The sequence below is a fragment of the Sciurus vulgaris genome, assembly GCF_902686455.1.
Source record: "Sciurus vulgaris genome assembly, chromosome: 5".
Taxonomy (NCBI): Eukaryota; Metazoa; Chordata; class Mammalia; order Rodentia; family Sciuridae; genus Sciurus; species Sciurus vulgaris.
In genome coordinates, this window is record NC_136465.1 from 54840950 (window position 1) to 54860041 (window position 19092).

Consider the following 19092-nt stretch of genomic DNA (forward strand, 5'->3'; position numbering starts at 1 on the left):
AATCCAAAAATAAACCAACACTTTCAATTCTGTTGCTGTTAATGAAACTCTTCCTTTCAATAATCAGCCTTCTCCAAACCTAAGGCTGCATGAATTCCCCATGTGCTCTTCAACAGTAGATGCCTCTGATGCTTATTCAGGATAAAGACTATTTTCATGTAATAAGAGTTCTTTCTCCCTTTTATAGTATTTTTAAAAGAAAAGGCATAGAATAGCAAGATGTTAAGAATTTAGGGAAACATAACATTTTAGATTATGCTGAAAATATATGGGGTTTAAAATACAAGTTTATGAAGAGCCTTGAAGTCTTAAAAAGAGGAAATTTCATTATTTCAAAATATTTTTGAAACTCAGAAGTTTTCAATTAAACACTGAGAACTTACTTTGTTAGGTGCTTTAAGATATATAATCACATTTAAGAACACATAAAAGAGCAAGCACTTGAAAAACAATGTCCTTGTGTATGAACACTTCAGATGTGACATGTTCTCAAATATGGTTTAATTTTTCCCTCCCAGATTTTAGCTTTATGCTGAAATACTGCCTGTCAGCTCCTCTTAGATTTGTTCATTCCATCATTTCCTCTCCTTTAGCTACAGATGACCCTTTTTATGGGTTTCTAAATATCTGTTATGACAAATGAGAAAGCTGCCAAAACTTGGACAAGCCTCCTGAATCTCAAAGACATACACACTGGCTCTCTTTCTGACCTTAAAATCCACAAACAATATCTCACATCCAAGTGGCTGCAGGATGGGAGTTGGCCACCAGAAAGATCAAATGCAAACATGTGATTAGAAGGTGGAATCAATCCCCTGTGGCTATCAAGAAATGACTCAACTGTAATAAAAATTATGAGAATGTGATCTCTCTGTCAAAATATCTGAGTAGGCATCTCAGTTATCAGATAAGTTGTCATAGTGCTGTGGTGCTTGTACTCAAGTTAACACTCATTTTACTTAATAATGGCCCCAAATAGCCAGAATAATTATGCTGGCAGTCTGGATATGCCAAAGAGAGGCCATAGGGTGCTTCCTTTAAGTGAAAAGGTGAAAGTTCTCATTTAATGAGGAAAAAATAAAAATCATATGCCAATGTTGCTAAGATCTATAGTAAGAATGAACCTTTTATTTATGAAATTATGAAAGAAATTTGGGCTCCTTTTGCTACCCTGGATCTTGGGTAACAGAAGACAGAGATAAGGGGAGATTCTATTAGATGTATAAATGAATGACTCATTCTCCCATCCTGAGGCCTAGAACTCTTCTTATTAAATAGCACAAAAATCTCTTCTTACCTCAAACCTAATTCTCTTCTACCCATTTCTCCTTTGTCTCTATTCTACCACAGGCCTATCACCCTCAATCCAACCAGCCATACCTCTTCTTCTCCCAAGATGAAGGGATAGAATTTATTCACATATGTATACACAATAAAACCTAGTTGAGCACAGGCAGGGAGGTCACAGCTCAATCACGCTAGAGAGCCCCCCCAGTCAATTCTAGAACCATCTTCATTAATCTTATTTCTCTTCATCTATGGAATAAACCTGAAAAGCCCAAGTGGGATCATAAACCAAGGAAGAAGTGTATCAGGGTGGAGGGTCAATGCTTAGAAGATGACAGAGTCAAGTACATTGCTCTTTATGATCATATCCACTGAGGCGCAGGCATCTGAGAATCAGGATGAAAGCAGAGGGCTGGTCACTAGGAAGACAAGGAATGCATATGACAAGGCAGGCCAGATATCTCCAACAGATGGAACTATTCCTACCTCACGACTATGTTCTGATCTCACTTGGGGAGTTGATCTCACACCTTCACACAATTCCTGACACTATAATGTGACAACTATAAAACAAGACTGCTGACAATTATAAAACAGGACCCTAGGAACCAAGCTACTGACCTAGATTTCTGAACTCTGGCCCAAAGTGTGGATCTCTGCTACTGAAGACCACATAAAAGATATGCAGAAGATGCCACAATCCTTCTCACTTAAAACCTAATCTCCTTTTACCCCATGTGGGTAGAAGAGACTAGCACTGATACTGAATTTTACAAATATATAAAACCAATTGACTGGTAAGTCACAGTACTAAGAAATCCTACATAAAGGTTCAAGCCAGATGTTCAATGTCAGCACTCTGTAATTAGTTTAAACTCATAGCTTTATAAGGACATGAAGCCCTAAATCAAATCACAGAATATTTTCTAAGACAACTATGGACCCACTACTACAGGTCCTGCAAACTGTGCTAGGCTCTGGCACAAATGAACCACACAGTAAGTCCACTGGCTTATAAACCTGTTAAGGAGAAAAAAACTACACTTAAAGCCCCTTTGGATAACAGGCAAGAGCTGAATCGTGAAGTGATAACTACCATCTTCTCATGTGATTGCCACCTCATGGTGCAAACATGTTTTTACACAGAAAACACTACCACTGCTGAACTTCTGATTTTAAAGTGGTCACTTCCTGCATCACCAACTTCCCTTTCTAAATAAGTTACTTCCTTTTTGCATTGGCCTTTTTATTCAGAAAAGTAATACATATACCTAGAAGCTTTATATTTGAAAGCCTACTAGACTGCATTTCAAAAGAAACTTTATCACTGATTTAGAGGCAAGATGTGTGGGATGAATGAATACAGCATTATCTAAGGGATGGGGGCTACTGGAAAGGTAGGAAACCAATGACTGGAGCAAGCTCAGCATTTCCTCAGAGAAGAAAGGAAACAGCAATACTCAGTGCCAGTTAGAAACTGAATGGGTCAGAGCCTGGGATAAGAGCACAAGTGCCTTTTGACCCTGACAATATAGGATCTATGTTCTGCTACCCTTCAATAAACAGAAAAAGGTCCAAAACTCATTTTAATTCTCCATTCAATGCAACCTTAGTTCATATTCATTTGGCAACAAGGGAGACAGTATCTTTTTTGAAATACCACTCATAGAGGAGGAGCACAGCACAAATGTTGAATTTCATAAACTGTACAGAGTGGTAACACTGGTCTACTTTTGAGACTGAGTGTGAAAATGCAAAAGAAATTTTTTAAATAACTCAAATTTGTTCTAGTGCAATCAAGCTGTTTTCCTAGAACTAAGAATTTAGAACAAACTAATTCACATTTACCCAGTCTTCAAAGCATTTCCATAAACATTATCTAATTTGATCCTCAAATCAACCCTATACAAAATTCATAGTAGGGCTTTACTGATTCCACTTAAAAATAAGAAAGTGACACTATATATAACTATGCTAACAAATTAGACAACTTAGATAAATTCCTAGAAAAACACAAACTTGAATCCGAGTCAATATGAAACACAAAATCTGAATAAATCTGAAATAAGAGATTATTACACTGATAAAAGATGATAAATTCACCAGATTTGGTGAATTCTATCAAATAGTTAAATAATTAATGTCAAATGTTCATAAATTCTTTTCAAATAATAATGGAGGTGGAGGGGCTGGGGAGATAGCTCAGTGGGTAGAGTGCTTGCCTTGTAAGCATAAGGCCCTGGGTTCAATCTCCAGCACCAAAAAAAAAATAATAATAATAATAATAATGGAGGAGGAAACATTTTCCAACTCATCCTGTCAGTTCAGTATTACCCTGATGCCAAAACAAAAAGGGACATTACAAAGAAAAAAGCAGCAAAAAAAACTATAGATCAATTAATTACCTCTTGCTGAATACAGATATAAAATTCCTCCACAAAATACTAGCAATCCAAATACAGTAACATACAAAAAAGATGATATTACTGCAGGAATGCAAGGTTGGCTTAACATCTGAAAATCAATTAACGTAACAGACCCTACCCTATCAACAGGAGATAAAATTCATATGATCCTCTCAAATACACATAAAAAGCAACTGACAAAATCCACATCTTTTCGTGATAAAAACACTCAACAAACTAGGAACAGAAGAGAACTTCCTCAACTTGATAAAGGACATCTATAAACACCCGACAGCTATTATGACAATAGTAAAAGAATGCTTTCACTCAAGATCAAGAACAGGATAAGAATATTCACCCTTGCCATTTCTGCTTTAAAAAGTTCTAGCCAAGGCAATTAGGCAAGAAAAAGAAATAATAAAATGTCTTATAATCAGAAAGAAAGTAAATCTATCTCTATTTTCTGATGACATAATCTTGTAGAGGCACTCCTAAAAAAATCTACCAAAACACTAAATAATTAATGAATCCAACAAGGCTGCAGTTCAACATGTGAAAATTACTTGTGCATCTATACACCTACAATGAAAAATTTTAAAAAAGAAATTCTATTTATAATAGTATTAAAAAGAATACTTAGGAATAGATTTAATAAAAATAGTACTCTAAACACTATGAAACATTGAAAAAATTAAAGAAAACATAAATGAATGGAAAGACATCCATGTTTGTGGATTGTTAAAATCTAAGTGTTAAAATGGCAGTACTTCACAAATCTATCTGCAGATTTAAAAAAATCCCCTATCAAAATTCTAGTCCCAGCTGCTCAGGAGACTGAGGCAGGAGGATGGAGAGTTCAAAGTCAGCCTCAGCAAAAGCAAGGCGCTAATAAGCAACTCAGTGAGACCCTGTCTCTAAATAAAATACAAAATAGGGCTGGGGATGCAGCTCAGTGCTTGAGTGCCCTGTGTTCAATCTCCACTACCTCTCTTACCAATTTGCAAAAATTAACAAACTGATCCTCAAATTCATAACAAAATGCAATAGCTAATGCAATCTTGGGGAAACAAACAAAATGAAAAAGGTTGAAGATGTACACTTCCTGATTTCAAAATTTACTATAAAGCTAGTTGAGATAGTACGGTACCAGCATGAGAGTCATACGTAAGTCAAAGAGAATTGAGAGAATTGAAAGTCATATGTAAGTCAAAGAGAATTGAAAGTTCAGAAATCAACTCTTAAAACTATGGTCAACTGATTTTTGACAAGGGAGCAAAGTTAATTCAATGAGAACAAGTTGCAACAAATGGTGCTGGGACAACTGGATTTCTATATGCAGAAGAATGAAGTTGAACTACTTTCTCACCTAAATACAAAAATGAACTCAAAATGGATCACAGACCTAACTGTATGAGCTTAAACTATAAAACTGTCAGAAAAAAAAAAAAAAAAAGAAAAAGAAAAGTGTAGGAGTAAATCTTTGTGACTGTGAATTAGGTAAAAATCTTCTTAAATTTGACACCTAAGCCACAAGAAACAAAAAACAAAAAAATTGAGCTTCATCAAAATTAAAACTTTTGCACTTCAAATGATACCACCAAAAAAGTGAAAAGATAATCCAAACATCGGGAGAAATATTTACAATCACATATCCAAAAAGGGATTTGTATCTAGAAAACAAAGTATCCTTATATTAAAAAGATAAATGACCCAATTAAAAAGTAGGGAATCTGTAATAGGCATTTCTCTAGAGAATACCTTAGAATATCCAGGGCTAACCAAAGGGAAAGCTGCACCTCTGTGTCTACAACATTACAGGCCAGCTCTGTCCATCCGGCAGGAAAGGTCTCCACTCATGTCCTCATGCATATCACTGCAGAGGAGAGTATCTCTATCCATTTGTACTTCATATCTCCACCAAGGGACTCTCTGGCTCTTCCTTGGTCATGTGTGTTCCCTGGTCATGTGCCTGAGTAGGGCTGTGCCAGGGTGATCTGACCAGTCAGAAGGAGCCTGAGGTCCGTATCTACCCTGGGGTCAGGGGTTGTGGGGAAACACATAGAAAGACAGTTCCATAGGAACATGTTGGGTAAGATCAGGGTGCTGATTGAATAAAACACTGTCACTACCCTGGGGTCAGGGGTTGTGGGGAAACACATAGAAAGACAGCTCCATGGGAACATGTTGGGTAAGATCAGGGTACTGGTTGAATAAAACAGTGTCACTACATCCACTGTTTGGGGCCAGAAAAAAAAAAAAAATATCCAGGGCTGAGAATGTATCTCAGTGGTAGAGCTCTTGCTTATTAGCATGCACAAGGGCCTGGGTTCAATTCTGAATACCACAAAAACAAATAAATATGTTCAACATCATTAGTCATTAGGGAAATGCAAATCAAACTCACAATCAGATACCACTTCATATTTAGTAGGATGAATATCATTAAATAGATAATAATAAGTGCTATAATGCTGGTCAGAATATAAAATCATACAGCTACTTTATAAAACTGCTTGGCAATTCCTCAAAAAATCAGACACAGAATGACAATATGACCCAGGAATTCCACTTGTAAGTATAAACCTAAGAGAAATGAAAATATACATCCATAAATAAGAATGTTCACAGCGACCTTCTTCCTAAAAGAACCCAAATGTTAATAATCCACATTTCAATCAACTGATGGCAAATAAAATATGGTATATCAATACAATTGAGTATTATTCAGCAATAATAAGGAGGAATGAGGTGCTGGTACTAGCTACAATGTAGTTGAAAACGGTACTATAAGGAAACAGATCCAGTCACAAAAGACCATATAATGTATGATTCTAGTTATATGTAATGTCCAGAATAAATAAGTCTATTGAGACACAAAACAGATCATCCTACAACTGAGGGGGAAAGGGGATGGGAGAGGAATGGTATGTGACTGCCAGCAGGTGTAACAGGTATAGGGTTTCTTTTGGGGATGATAAAACATTCTAAAAATTAGTTTGGGGTAATAGTTGCACAACTCTATTTAGATACCAAAAACATTTAATAGTACACCTTTTAAACAAGTGAAATGTATGACGTAAACTCTATAAAACTGGTAAAAACAAAAACAAAATAGAGGCTCAGACCCTACAGTAAAGATCAGGGCAGTGTCCTGTGATTCCTAATATAGCATTCCTCTATACCACAGATTTAACATTTCAGAAAATGCATGAAGGAGTTTCTTCTGTGTATCACTTGCAGGGACACACACTTGAGAGAGGTGATATATCCCACCATCACATCCATTTGGATTTTCAGTTTCTCTTGAGGAAGTCCACAGTGTGCTAGATAAGTTCTATTTACAGAAAGAGGTGGAAAAAATGACATCACCCTTTTTCTATAACAGATATAACCAAGCATATGAAACATCCTAGAAATATAACAATTGTCAAGACCCAAAGTCTTTGGGTTTTGTTTTATTTTGGGGGTGGGAAGATAACTGACTTCTTCCAAGTCCTCCCTCACACATTCCCTGTTTCCACTGTTAAAACTTCTTGGAAAGTCAAAAGGACTGGGAAACAGAACTCATCTAGCTCCCTCTATACTCTGAGCCTCACAGGGGACTTATTCCCTATCTCCCCTTTTGTATTCCCCAAATGGAAACTGAGTATACAAAAGTTGATGCTCAATCAGGGTCCACTGTGGAGTAAACAAACTGATATATAAAGGGGAATACCCTTTTCACCTAATTATCTTTTTTATACAGAAAAGACATATATATAAGTACTAAGTGATGAAACTGCTCAGCTCTATACCAATAGCTGTGTATAGGATTAGTGTTTGTTGTTCTTCATTTGATGGCCTTTTCCTTTTGTAGGCCCTCTGAACGCCCCAGGAAACCTTGGTCTTGCCCTCCTGCCCCTCCTCTCCCATGCTGAATCAAGGGCTGCAGGAAGGGAAACAAGTTGATTCTAGCAGGCACCACCCCTTCTGCTCAAGCAGTCTGATCTGAGAAAACTGTTGATAAGATACCCAGTAGCATTTAGCCAAGAGTCTAAAATTTGAGTCCTCCCACCCAGTTTCATGTCTCTGAGTTCCCAGTCCCTCTGATTCCAGTGAAGTTAAATGTATTTTATGTATCTATATTCTCACTTGTCAAGGCCATCAGCCTTATAAAATGGGAGAAGTAGATACAATGTATTTTCCAGGAATAATCTGATTAACTATATGAAAAGGCCTTTTAACCACTGGGACTTCAGGCTACCCAGAAGCATGGAATGGGAGAGGGGAGTCCCAAGGTCCATGAGTCAAGACAGGACACCCTCTTAGGTGTGCTACAATTGAAGACTATCTCACCACCCAAAGTAGAACCCCACACCATACACACTCTCTGATAGAACCAAGACAACTAACTGTTTAAATCCCTTCATTCCAACCCTCACAAAAAAATAAAATTGCCCAGGAGCTAAGGGAGGGCAAGTTTAGGTACTTTTTCTGAGGGCATCAGCTGCCATGTTGTTCTACTGAAATAAGTTCCTAATTCCAGGGAGCTCACTCTAAGACTTAAAACTTTACTTGTAGGTAAAGAATAATCTGGTAATCCACTTGATAAAATGAAAAAGTTTGTGCTAAAGATGAAGAAAACACTTCTATTTTCCAAAAATAGCACCTTATGCCATTTCATTTAAAAATAAAACAAGGAGTTGATGTAGCTCACTGGTAGAACATGTGCTTAATAACACACACAAGGTCCTGGGTTCAACCCCCAACACCAATAAAATAAAAAATAAAAAGGGACCCAAACTCTATCCTCTGAAGGCCAAGATTATACAGTCAGAGGGTGGGGCCCATTAGAAAGTATCTGCCTACCAGGAAGCCTAATTCTTACAAGTCCTACAATGATTATGACTTCTCACTCATGAGATGCCCAGCGGTTCTGGAACCATCTGGATTTGTTTGAGGTTACATTTCATACAGAGTAGAAATCCTCTTCTACATATCAAAATCTGAGGGCTCTTCCCATAGGACTTCTTCATCCCCAAAGTATTCCAGCAGGAAGAGCAAGGGGAGAAAGCGCATGTGTTAACAGATGGGACTTCTTTGCAGAGATATAAAATTGTGTAACTTCAGTCTGTTGCTGCCAAACAACCATAATGTGCAATCTCTTCAGAAATAATTACTGGAGAATTCAAAATACCAACTGCCTCTCTCACAAAGTAGCAACCACCCACACAGCTGGGAAGTTGATGCTAGATAAAGAAAAAGAAGGACAAATGTTCAGCAAAAGAGGAGCTTCCAGACAAAGCAATAGCAGCCAGTACACTGGGAGCATAAGACATTTCTATATCAGGTTGACACTGGTTGAGGACTATATCACCTCACCTGCCACTTCTGTTCCTGCAACTCCAGAAAAAAAAGGCTATCGGAAGAGTTCAGGGAGGCAGTGAAGAGGCCCCAAAGGAAGCAAGCAATGGAAAAAGATATGCAGTCTGTGAAATTATGCCCTTTGGTACAAGTGTTTTAAAAAGTAGAAAAAGGCCTTGTAGACTCCAAGATGGCCCCCAATGAGTCTCACCTTGTGATATTCACAGCCTTAAGACTGACATATGTCATCAAAAGGATACTGTGGAAACTTAGGAGAACAGTATGTGATCAGCTTACTGAAGCTGTCACAAGACACTGCAGCTTCTAATTTGCTTGCTCTTGGGACACTGAATCTTAGGGGAGCCAGTTGCCATAATGTGAGGACAGTGGAGCAACCCTGTGGAAGGTTTCACATAATGAGCAACTGAGCCTCCTACCAACAGCCAGCTCTAAATGGTCAGGCAAATGAGTAAGTTGGATTAGAAGGTACTCGAGCCCCAGTCAAGTTTTCAAATGACTATATTTCTGGGAAAAATCTTGACTGCATTCTCACAGGTAACTGGAGCCAGACCACCCAGCTACGTTGATAAATTCCTCACTTATTAAAACTACATTAAATAATTGTTTGCTGCTTTAAGTTAAGTTTTGGGGTAATTTATTACACAGTAGCAATACAGAACTCTTAAAAATTCCTTTTGGGGCCGGGCATGGTGGCTCCCAACTGTAATCCCAGCAGCTCAGGAGGCTGATGCAGGAGAATTTTGAGTTCAAAGCCAGCCTCAGCAAAAGTGAGGCACTAAGCAACTTAGTTAGACCGTCTCTAAATAAAATACAAAATAGGGCTGAGGATGTGGCTCAGTGGTTAAGGGCCCCTGAGTTCAATCCTCAATACACCCCCCAAAAAAATTCCTTTTGGAACTAGGAATGGAGCTCATGGAATTGTACTTGCCCAGCATGCTGGAGGTCCTGGGTTTGATCCCCAGCACTACAAAACCAAACCAAACCATTCTCTTTCTACCCCAAAACAGGTGCAGAGTTCCAGAGGCTACACACATCTCCACACACCTGCCCCTCCTTATCCATGTATGACTCAGGGGAGAAGGAAAAGCAAAAGACATTAATGAGTTTGTTTATTCTTCTTTATTTCTGATAGTTGAAGCTAAGCATTAAGGAAGCAAAATGTTTTCAATGCAACTTCACTGCTTACCCAGTGGTGTTTTTGTTTCTAACTATTAATCTGTACATAAATTGTGCTGCAAACTTCTAAAATTTTTATGTTCAAAATTCCTAAAACACATCAGACATTGTATGTGCCAAATTAACACATGTGGAAGATGTATCTCCTGATTTTTTTTTTTAGCTGTCACTTAAAGAGGATGCTTTCCCTGTCACACATTCTATTCTGGCAACATTTTAAGAACCTTTATTTCCTCTAAACCTTCTCTTCAGATAGTGAAGAGAGAGACTCACAAATTATCTGGAGAGAAACGCTGTATAACACGTTCCAAAGAGCTCTGGATGTGTGATCTATAAAAGCAGAATTCAAGACCCAGATCCACTACTGGCAGTAAAGGCTGTGGTCCTCATTTCCCAGTATGTAGATGGAAATCACATGTGTCCTATTTCATTGTATCATTGTTATAACCAAATAAGATGCTGTAAGCAAAAATTATTTGCTTCCAATACATCCAATAACTTACAATTGAAATAGAAAGTTAGTAATCTGCTAGCTGGTAATCTTAAAATGAGACATCTGCTACATTTCCACCAATGACATAAGAAAGAGGGTGCTTGGACTGCTAGGAAGAGTTTTTGTATCGGTCCAACAGAACTTTCAAGGTACATTTTGCATTTTTGAATTCATAAAATACTCCAAGTCAGGCAGGGTGGTGCACAGCTATAAACCTAGATACTCTGGAGGCTGAGGCAGGAGGATGGAGAGTTTGAGGTCACCTTGGACAATACAATGAGAACCTGTCACAAAAACAATAAGTAAAATAAAATACTCTGTGTAATCATTATTCCCTTGTGAATTTGCCATCAATCTAAACCCTGGGGATCTAATTATGTTTATGTAAACTCGTAATACTAGGCTTGTGGACATGCAAAGGTGAAGATGAGCTCCTGACCTCCAGCCTTTCTAGGTGACCTTTAATAGTCATCAGGCACTCAGCAACCGTTGATTATCAACTCCCCACTAAGATGGCTGTCTTAGGTGGATAAGCTGTGATCTCCTCCCATCACTATTCTGGGTGTCCAAGACTGTGACAAAAAAGATTATACTCCCAAGACTTCCTCTGGGCAGTATTACTGGTCACTTGAGAAGATACTATGACTACTTTTTAACTTTAAATGACTTTAGGCCACATTCATTTTTAGGTGGGACATTAAATAGCAGCAATGCAGACCCCTTCTTGCCCCCTACACAACCTGGTAGAAAATGCCTCTGCCATCAGAAATTACTAAAGTAAGTTGTATTACTTTATATTTGATGTTTGGGTAATCCCAAAACAGAGGCGTGCAATACTGAAATGAGTTTAATTATTATCATATTTCTTAAGAAGGTCGTGATTTTATTATTCACTTTAAAAAAGAAACACTGATTTGACTCTGGATGTTACTAAAATCTTTACTTTCAGCAGGGAGACTTTGCTCCCCTGCCGTGGGGCTTTTTACTCAAACACTATTGCTCCTCTGTGGTTCTCTTAGTCCCTGCAGGAAAAACTAAAGTTTTTTTCCCCCAAGAAGATATTCTTTTGGGTGGAGCACCACAGAGAAGCAGAGATGCTTTCTACCATAGCTCATTTACACGAAGCTAAACAAAGCAACAAAGAAAGCAAGGCTCTCATCCTACTTACTAACTAGTTGGAATCTCCAACTTGAAGCTAAGAACATTATATGAAAAAAATGGAATTACGTCAAACGGCTAAGGTTTTCAAGCCTGAACTATCACCTCCACCCCCCAGTACTGGGAATTGAACTCAGGGTGCTCTAAGCCTGGGCTACATCCCCAGCCCTTTTTATTATGAAGGTCTTAGTAAGCTACCACCTGCAATCCTCCTGTCTCAGCCTCCTGAGCAACTGGGATTACAGGTGTGTGCCACAGTGCCCAGCTTTAAAAAAAGAATCATATAATATAGAAAAATTGAACGTGAAAGAGCCAATCATACCCCAAAAAATAAAAGCATTAGTATAGGATATTGTCAGAGGAGACACATGGGTTGGACCATTGGAGTAGGTAACATTAAGGATTTTATTAATGCCATTATTTCTAGGAAATTCTAATAAAGAAATCTCTTGTTGAGGACAGGTAAAAGATGCTAAACTAAATCCCTAGCAAACAAACATACTTGTGGATATGAATGGGACACTTCAATATGCACCTAATGAAAAATGCTTGGCATAGTATTTGCTTCTACGTATAACTCAAAGCCTTAGAACAAAAAAATCTAGTCCCTAGCCAAGCATAGTAGTGGCCCCTATAATCCTAGCTACTGAGAAGGTTGAGGCAGGAGTATCCCAAGTTTGAAGATAGCCTGGGCAACTTAGCAAAACCCTGTCTCAAAATGAAAAGGGCTGGGGATGTAGCTTAGTGCTTGCCTCACATGTGTGACACTCTGGATTTAATTCCCAATACTGGGGGTTAAAAAACCAAAAAGACTAATTGTTTTATCAAGATCTAGGTCATATATATGGATCATTTAGTAATTTAAAAATACAGTACATTGACAGACCAGTTACATCATTTCCATTTTGCAAAGAAGACAAATGACCAGTCCAAATCAGCTTCTCCCTTAAATCTTTCCTAATCACAAAGCCCTACATTAATGGCTAGTGCCCACAGGTCATTTGTTACTCAAGGATAGACTTGCCAGCTTTTTTTCCTTTATTCTTGAAGTCATCATCCCAGATTATTTATACTATATTTTTACTAAAATTGTCCTAAGTATGGATATAAGTTGAGTAACTTTTTCTGTAAAGGACCAGATAAAAAAATATTTTAGATGTTTGCCACACATTTGATCTCCATTCCAATTTTTCAATCCTGCTATTGCAATGCGAAAGCTGCCACAGATTATTCTGATAAAACTTTATGAGTCCTGAAATATGAATTTTTAAATTTTAATTAAATTAACTTTTTTGTGGTCTTGGGGATTTAAATTAGAGGTGGCTCTACCACGGATGACATTCCCAGACTTTTTTTTTTTTTTTTTTTTTAGATAGGGTCTCAGTAAATTGAACTTAGGATCCTCTTGCCTCAGACTCCTAGACTGCTGGTGTTACAGGTGTGCACCACCTTGCCTGGCTTGAAATTTGAATGTCATATAATTTTCACACAACAAAAAAAATTTTTTTTCAGTCATTTAAAAATATAAAACCTGCTCTTCACTGGAGGGTCATAGTGAAAAATAAATGGCAGATTAGATTTGACCGTTCAGCTATGGCTTGCTGATTCTAGCCTAGATTACCAAAACTGTGTCAACAAACTACTTTGCATTCCTCCCAAGGTCTCCAGCAGTAAACATCAGAAGATCAATCTCATTTATCTCTTTCCTTCCATTCCCAAAGGACTAGTAGATATCTTTGAAATACCTGGGCATCTAGTTAACATATCAAACTAACAGGTTTAACTAGTTGTTCCAAGGGTAATACAAAAACCCCTGCATTAAGATTCTCTTTCTGGAAGAAAAGTAACAATCTATACATATGTGAGCATGGGGATGTGGGAACTCAACTGGCAGAGTACGTTCATTAGTTTTTGTTGGCTAAAACAGCTAGACAAAATCACAGCCCCTAAGCCCTCCATCCCCCAACAAAAGAAGGGATAAACTTGGAGTTAAACTTCGAAAGTCCTTTTATAGAAAGAGTATTTCTTCACCAATATATTCCCCAGCAAAGAGAAAGACAATACAACAAAGCCGCTTAAACATCCTTTATGGGAAAAGGCAAACAGACAGCAAATCCAGAACCACAGGCCTAAACTTTACAGCCACCAGTCTGGTATTCTCAAGAAATGTTCTTTGACTATAGAGTTCTATTTTACTAGTTAGTCTGAAACTAAGCTTATCTTTGTGACTTAAAAAAAAAAAAAATCCACAACATTATCCACTATTTAATTTCTGACAAAGAATTCTGTCCTAGGAAGAATCATTACAGAGTATAGATACTGTAAGTTCCTAAAATAGTTCCAATAAAAAGAAATGTCATATGTTGCCTGCATTCAAAGAATTATGGAAGTCAGCACAGAAACCACAGGTATAAAATATGGGACATGTGCCACATATGTGAAAGCCAATATATACCAGGAAGCCAGGATCAATACAAATGTTTATGCATACTCCTGATTAACAACTCATAAATCAATCCACCCTAAGATACAGTCTTATATAATCTATATCTGCTTCCCAACCATGTCCTAGAACTAATAATGAAAGACTAGTTTTATCAGATACAAAACAATCAATAATTTTGGGGAAAAGGGAACTACCCAGACACAGAAATTGAACTTCAACATGAAATAACTCCTTAAGGAATGTTTGTTCACTGAAATCTTCCCTGGTCAGACCTATAGTTTCACATTTATTGTGTATGTGTGACAAGACAATTCACAGAACTCTGCACTACTCCAGATGTTGTGTACAAGAAGTCCTAACAGGACACTACCAGGCTCAAGAGCAATCATCCTACTGTTTAAAGACCTTAAATTGAGAAATTTCATAATATGTAGGGTTGTTTCCTAGACATCCTCTACCTCCTACGATTACGACCATCCTCTACCTCCTATGATTAGTTTTTGGTTATGAACTATCCCACGGTACTCTCCTAATCTACAACTTTCTAAAAAGAAAATGTTTTAAAAAGTTTTCCTTTCAAGCAGAAAGAAAGAGTATGAGAGTCATTGGAATAGGAAGGACTAAACAATTAAGTCTCTGTGGCTTTGGGGGCCTAGGTCATCTAGGCTTTCATTCAACTGGCAAAGAATCTGGCAGTGTGAATCAGTCTAGCAGCTGACAAAATGATGAGGAAGGGCCAGTCCAGGCTGAGGGCAATTCAAAGAAGCTTTCAGTTACTTAACATGTGCCTTATGAGCTTTATTTAAATTTGATGAGAAGACCACAAAACAGTTCTTTCAAGCTTTTAAATCTCTCTTGAGAGGAAAAAAGGGAAGCTATGAGGAACGAGTGATATCTTCATCACTGAAAGTGCTCTGCAGCTTTGTGCCACACAAAAGTTCTCCATATATAAATTTGTCTGTTCCCAAGAAGTCCCTGCCTAGCCTAACAGCAAAACGCAGCCCAGGGCAGGTGGAAGGTACTGTAAAGAAGCACAGCATGAAGCTCTTAATTTCAAGCAAAAACAAATAACAAAAAGTTCATGTCATTTTACCAATAATTCCAACTCCACTAGAAACTCTATAACCGGAGCACCTTGACTTCCCTGGGCAACCAATGAAAGAAGTTGCCAAGTAATAAGATATATTAACTGTGGAGCCAAGGAAGTCATGATCAGCTCAACAATTAGGTAACTGAAAGTTGGTTCTATCTGCCACTCTGAGGTAACAGTGTCAGACACTGGGATAGAGAAAGCATATACAAAGGACATATGTCCTATATCCTATATCCTTCTCCATATACCAGTCACAGAGCCTTTTAAGAAGGAAGTCAATACTCTGTTAAAAGCCCCCTGTTGTGGGTTGAATTGTGTCACTCAAAAAGAAATGTTAAAGTCCTAGCTCTTGGTACCTGTGAATGTGCCCTTATTTGGAAAGAACAACTTTAGAGATATAATTAAGATGAGGTCATACTGTGTTATGGTAGGCCTGAAATACAACAACTGGTGTCCTTATAGGAAGGCCGTGTACAAACACAAACACACGGGGAATACTTCCATGTAATAAGGCAGAGTGCAGGTTGCCACATGCCAAAGTATACCAAGGACTGTCAATAACCACCAGAAGATAAAAAAGGCAAGGAAGGACTCTTCCTAGCACCTTCTGAGGGAGCATGGCTCTGCCAACACCTTGGTTTCAGACTTCTAGTTTGATTTCAGTTCTCTAAAACTCTGATGAAATAAATTCCTGTTGAGTTAAGCCACTGTGGCACTTTTTTATAGCAGTCCTAAGAAGTTAATATACCCTCCGGTGGCTTTCCATCTCACGCAGAAAACCAAATCATCACTACAGTATGCTCTGCATTTCCTCTTACCTCTCTTACTTCAGCTCCTACTGTTGCCTGCCTAGTTACCCTACTTCAGTCATACAGGCCTCTGTGCTGGTCCTCAAACATGCCTCGAACCTTCCCACCCAAGGGCCTCACACAGCCCATTGCAGGTTGGCATTGTCTCATACCTTTATAGATGCCATTCCTTCTGCTGAAAGGGTTCTTTTCCCAGGAATTTATAAGTCTTGCTCCCTAAATTTTCTTCCAGATCTCAGTTCAGGTCACGATATCAAGCATGCTTCCCCTAATTATTCTTCAGCATTCACTATCCTCACCCCCTATCCCCTGTTTCTCTGTCTCCTGTTTTATTCTGTTCCATAGAATTTAACTCAAGCTGACTATAGATTTTGCTTAAATATATATATATATATATTGTTTAACTCTTAAAGGAGTCATTTCCCTCCAAAATGTTAGCTCAGTGAGAGCAGGATTTCACTGCTGAATCACAATACATTCTATTTACTAAAGGAACAAGTAAATTCTATTAGCATAGGTGAAATTTTATCAAAACTGTATGTGCAACAAAAAAAGGTTTCTATTAATTAAGTAGGACAGCAGAAGCTTTTATCAATGAAGGACAGGTTCAAGGTTGGGTTCTGAAGGGCTAAGAGAAAATCTATGTGCCAGGTTTTCTTAGGTAGAATAGGGAGAGATAAGTAATTTTGAAACAGTCTTTTAAGATTTCTCCCTATCAAAAAAAAAAATCAACTCTTACCTATAATTTCAATCTTTAATTTTAGTTCACACCCTAGTAGAAAGCAATTTAGGAATTTGTGAAGCCAAATAAAAACATAACCCCACCAATGCATTACTACACACTTTTTAAATTTTTTTAGGGGCTGTGAAAAAGGGCTGAGCAGACATGTTTGATAATGGTAATCTCATACTATAAATGCATAAACTCTAGACAGGGAAAAAAAGGAAGTCTCTGATCACCAAATGATCAAAATCATTTTGTTTACAAAACAAAAATAAAGAGCCTTCCAACTACACCAGTTTTAAAGCAGCTTTTTTTAAGCAAGGAGAAAATCCAAACTCTTTCAAGTGTTTGTAAATTAACATTTTCTCCCTTTTGTTCTGCATACTTTTTAAAACTTTAAAATGAAAGCCGCAGAAAATCAAAGTTTTTCTTTACCTTGGGTTTTGGCCCCAGATCCAGTCAATCCTAATGATGAATCACAGGATTCCTTGAGGGGTGATCTGATTGGAGTTTCAGCTTCAGGGGTCTCAAAATTACCTTCAGAATCCGAGCTGCCAAGGGGGAAAAATGAGGAATTACCACTTTCAACGGTATTTCCGACACCCTTTACAATTTACATATCCACAAAGGTTAAAGTTCATTTTTTTTTTTCTTCCTAACTTTACCACCAATTGATCCTCTACCATAGACTGGCCTGCAGGAGGCTGCTGTGAGTTTTTAAGCAGTGCCCTCTTGGGTTTCTCAGACTGGCATCCTGCCTCCCTGAAATCTCCATCCTCTAGAGCTTTTCTCCCTCAGCATTTTTGAAGTCATCTTTCCCTCTCACATGGGAAAAGAAAAGTGCTTTCCAACGGACTCCTTTTCTCACAAGATGCCTCTTACAGAGACCTAAAAAAATATTGTTTCCACCCCAAAATTATGCCAATTCTACCCATGCATTTTTCCTTGGTAGGCCTCTACCTGTCTGGAACTCACTCGACTCAAGATTAAGAATGCTGTCACCTGCCTTCCGCAATCACACGGGTGACAGCAGAGACCACCATTTCTCACCAGCTGCCAGCGGCCTGTCATCATGCGACCTTCTTTACCATGGCTGCGTTCTGGGGACACAGTTAGGCCCCAGGAAGGACAAGGAGTGACTTCTGCCCCACAGCGAGGGTTCTAAGTGCCACTTGGTGTGTTCAATGACACTAACCCTGCGTGTGTTTGTGTGTCTGTGTGTAGGGGTGGGGGCGGAGGGATTGAAGCTTAGAGAAAGTGACCGAGGCAAACGGGGATGCGGAGAAACTGCAGGTTCTGCGTTGGGTTCAGAAAGCTCACAGCGAAACCGGGGAAAGAAAACACACAGGAAGACAGAACACCCCGAACTTTCCAATGCACAACGGAGACCTGGTTAAGGCAGGGACGTAGCATTGCCATGAACATGGTTACGCGGGTGGCGACCACACACACGCACACAGAACGAGCCGCAGATGGATGGATGGATGGCAGCACGTTTGCATCTCGGCAGGGATGCTGTGTACTTGCCTGAAACTCAAGGATTTGGTCTCGGCTTGCGAGTCCTCCTCCTCGGGGTCTCCCTCGGGCCCTCCGGCCTCGTCCTCTCCGGCGGCCCCGCCGCGCACCGCAGACCACGTCCATTTCGCCCACTGCACTGGGGACAGGATCTGCCAAGGGCTGAAGGCCATGAGCACGGATCCTCGGGCTCCAGTTCCTAGGGGTAGGGGAAGGGGGAGAGCCTTTTTTCCTTTTCAAAATGGAGGGAACCGGTGACAGGCGCCTGTAAGCGTTGCCAGCGGAGGCGCGGATGTGGTTCAACGAGCGCCGTCGGGGGCCCGGGTGGAGCGCTTCCTCTCAGCCGGCAGGCAGCGCCGCTCCTTCTCGTCCTCCTTCCCACGCGCTGTGGCCGTGGAGACCCCCGCGCTGGGCTCCTCTCGCCGGGAAGATGCCTCTCCCGGGGCCTCTTCAGGGGCCCGGCCCGCAGCGCTTAGCGGCTCGGGGTCTCGGGGTCTCCGACTCCCGCCTCCGAGCCGGCGGGGCGCGCATCAGCTGCCGCGGGAGCCGCGCCCCAGGAGCCGCCCCCTCGGACCATACTACTAGCGCCGCGCAGGCGGGGGCGGCGGCGGCGCCAGGCCTT

General features: G+C 39.5%; 1 protein-coding gene across 12 annotated transcripts in view; it reads right to left on the reverse strand.

Annotated features, from left to right (window-relative positions):
• Positions 1-19092, reverse strand: part of TACC1 (transforming acidic coiled-coil containing protein 1) — a 113056-nt gene that overhangs the window by 37596 nt on the left and 56368 nt on the right. For 5 of the 12 annotated variants that reach the window (XM_079142152.1, XM_079142141.1, XM_079142145.1 and 2 more), the window contains exon 2: positions 17391-17506. The exons of 2 other annotated variants lie outside the window; for them this stretch is intronic. Coding sequence is in view for 9 of the 10 variants with exons in the window: in XM_079142141.1 (XP_078998267.1) it covers positions 17391-17506 (116 nt within the window). In the remaining variant the exon portion in view is untranslated. Of the gene's footprint in view, positions 1-17390; positions 17507-18482; positions 18670-19092 lie in introns of all 12 variants that reach the window. 5 more of the 12 variants (XM_079142147.1, XM_079142146.1, XM_079142148.1 and 2 more) reach the window with 2 other exon arrangements.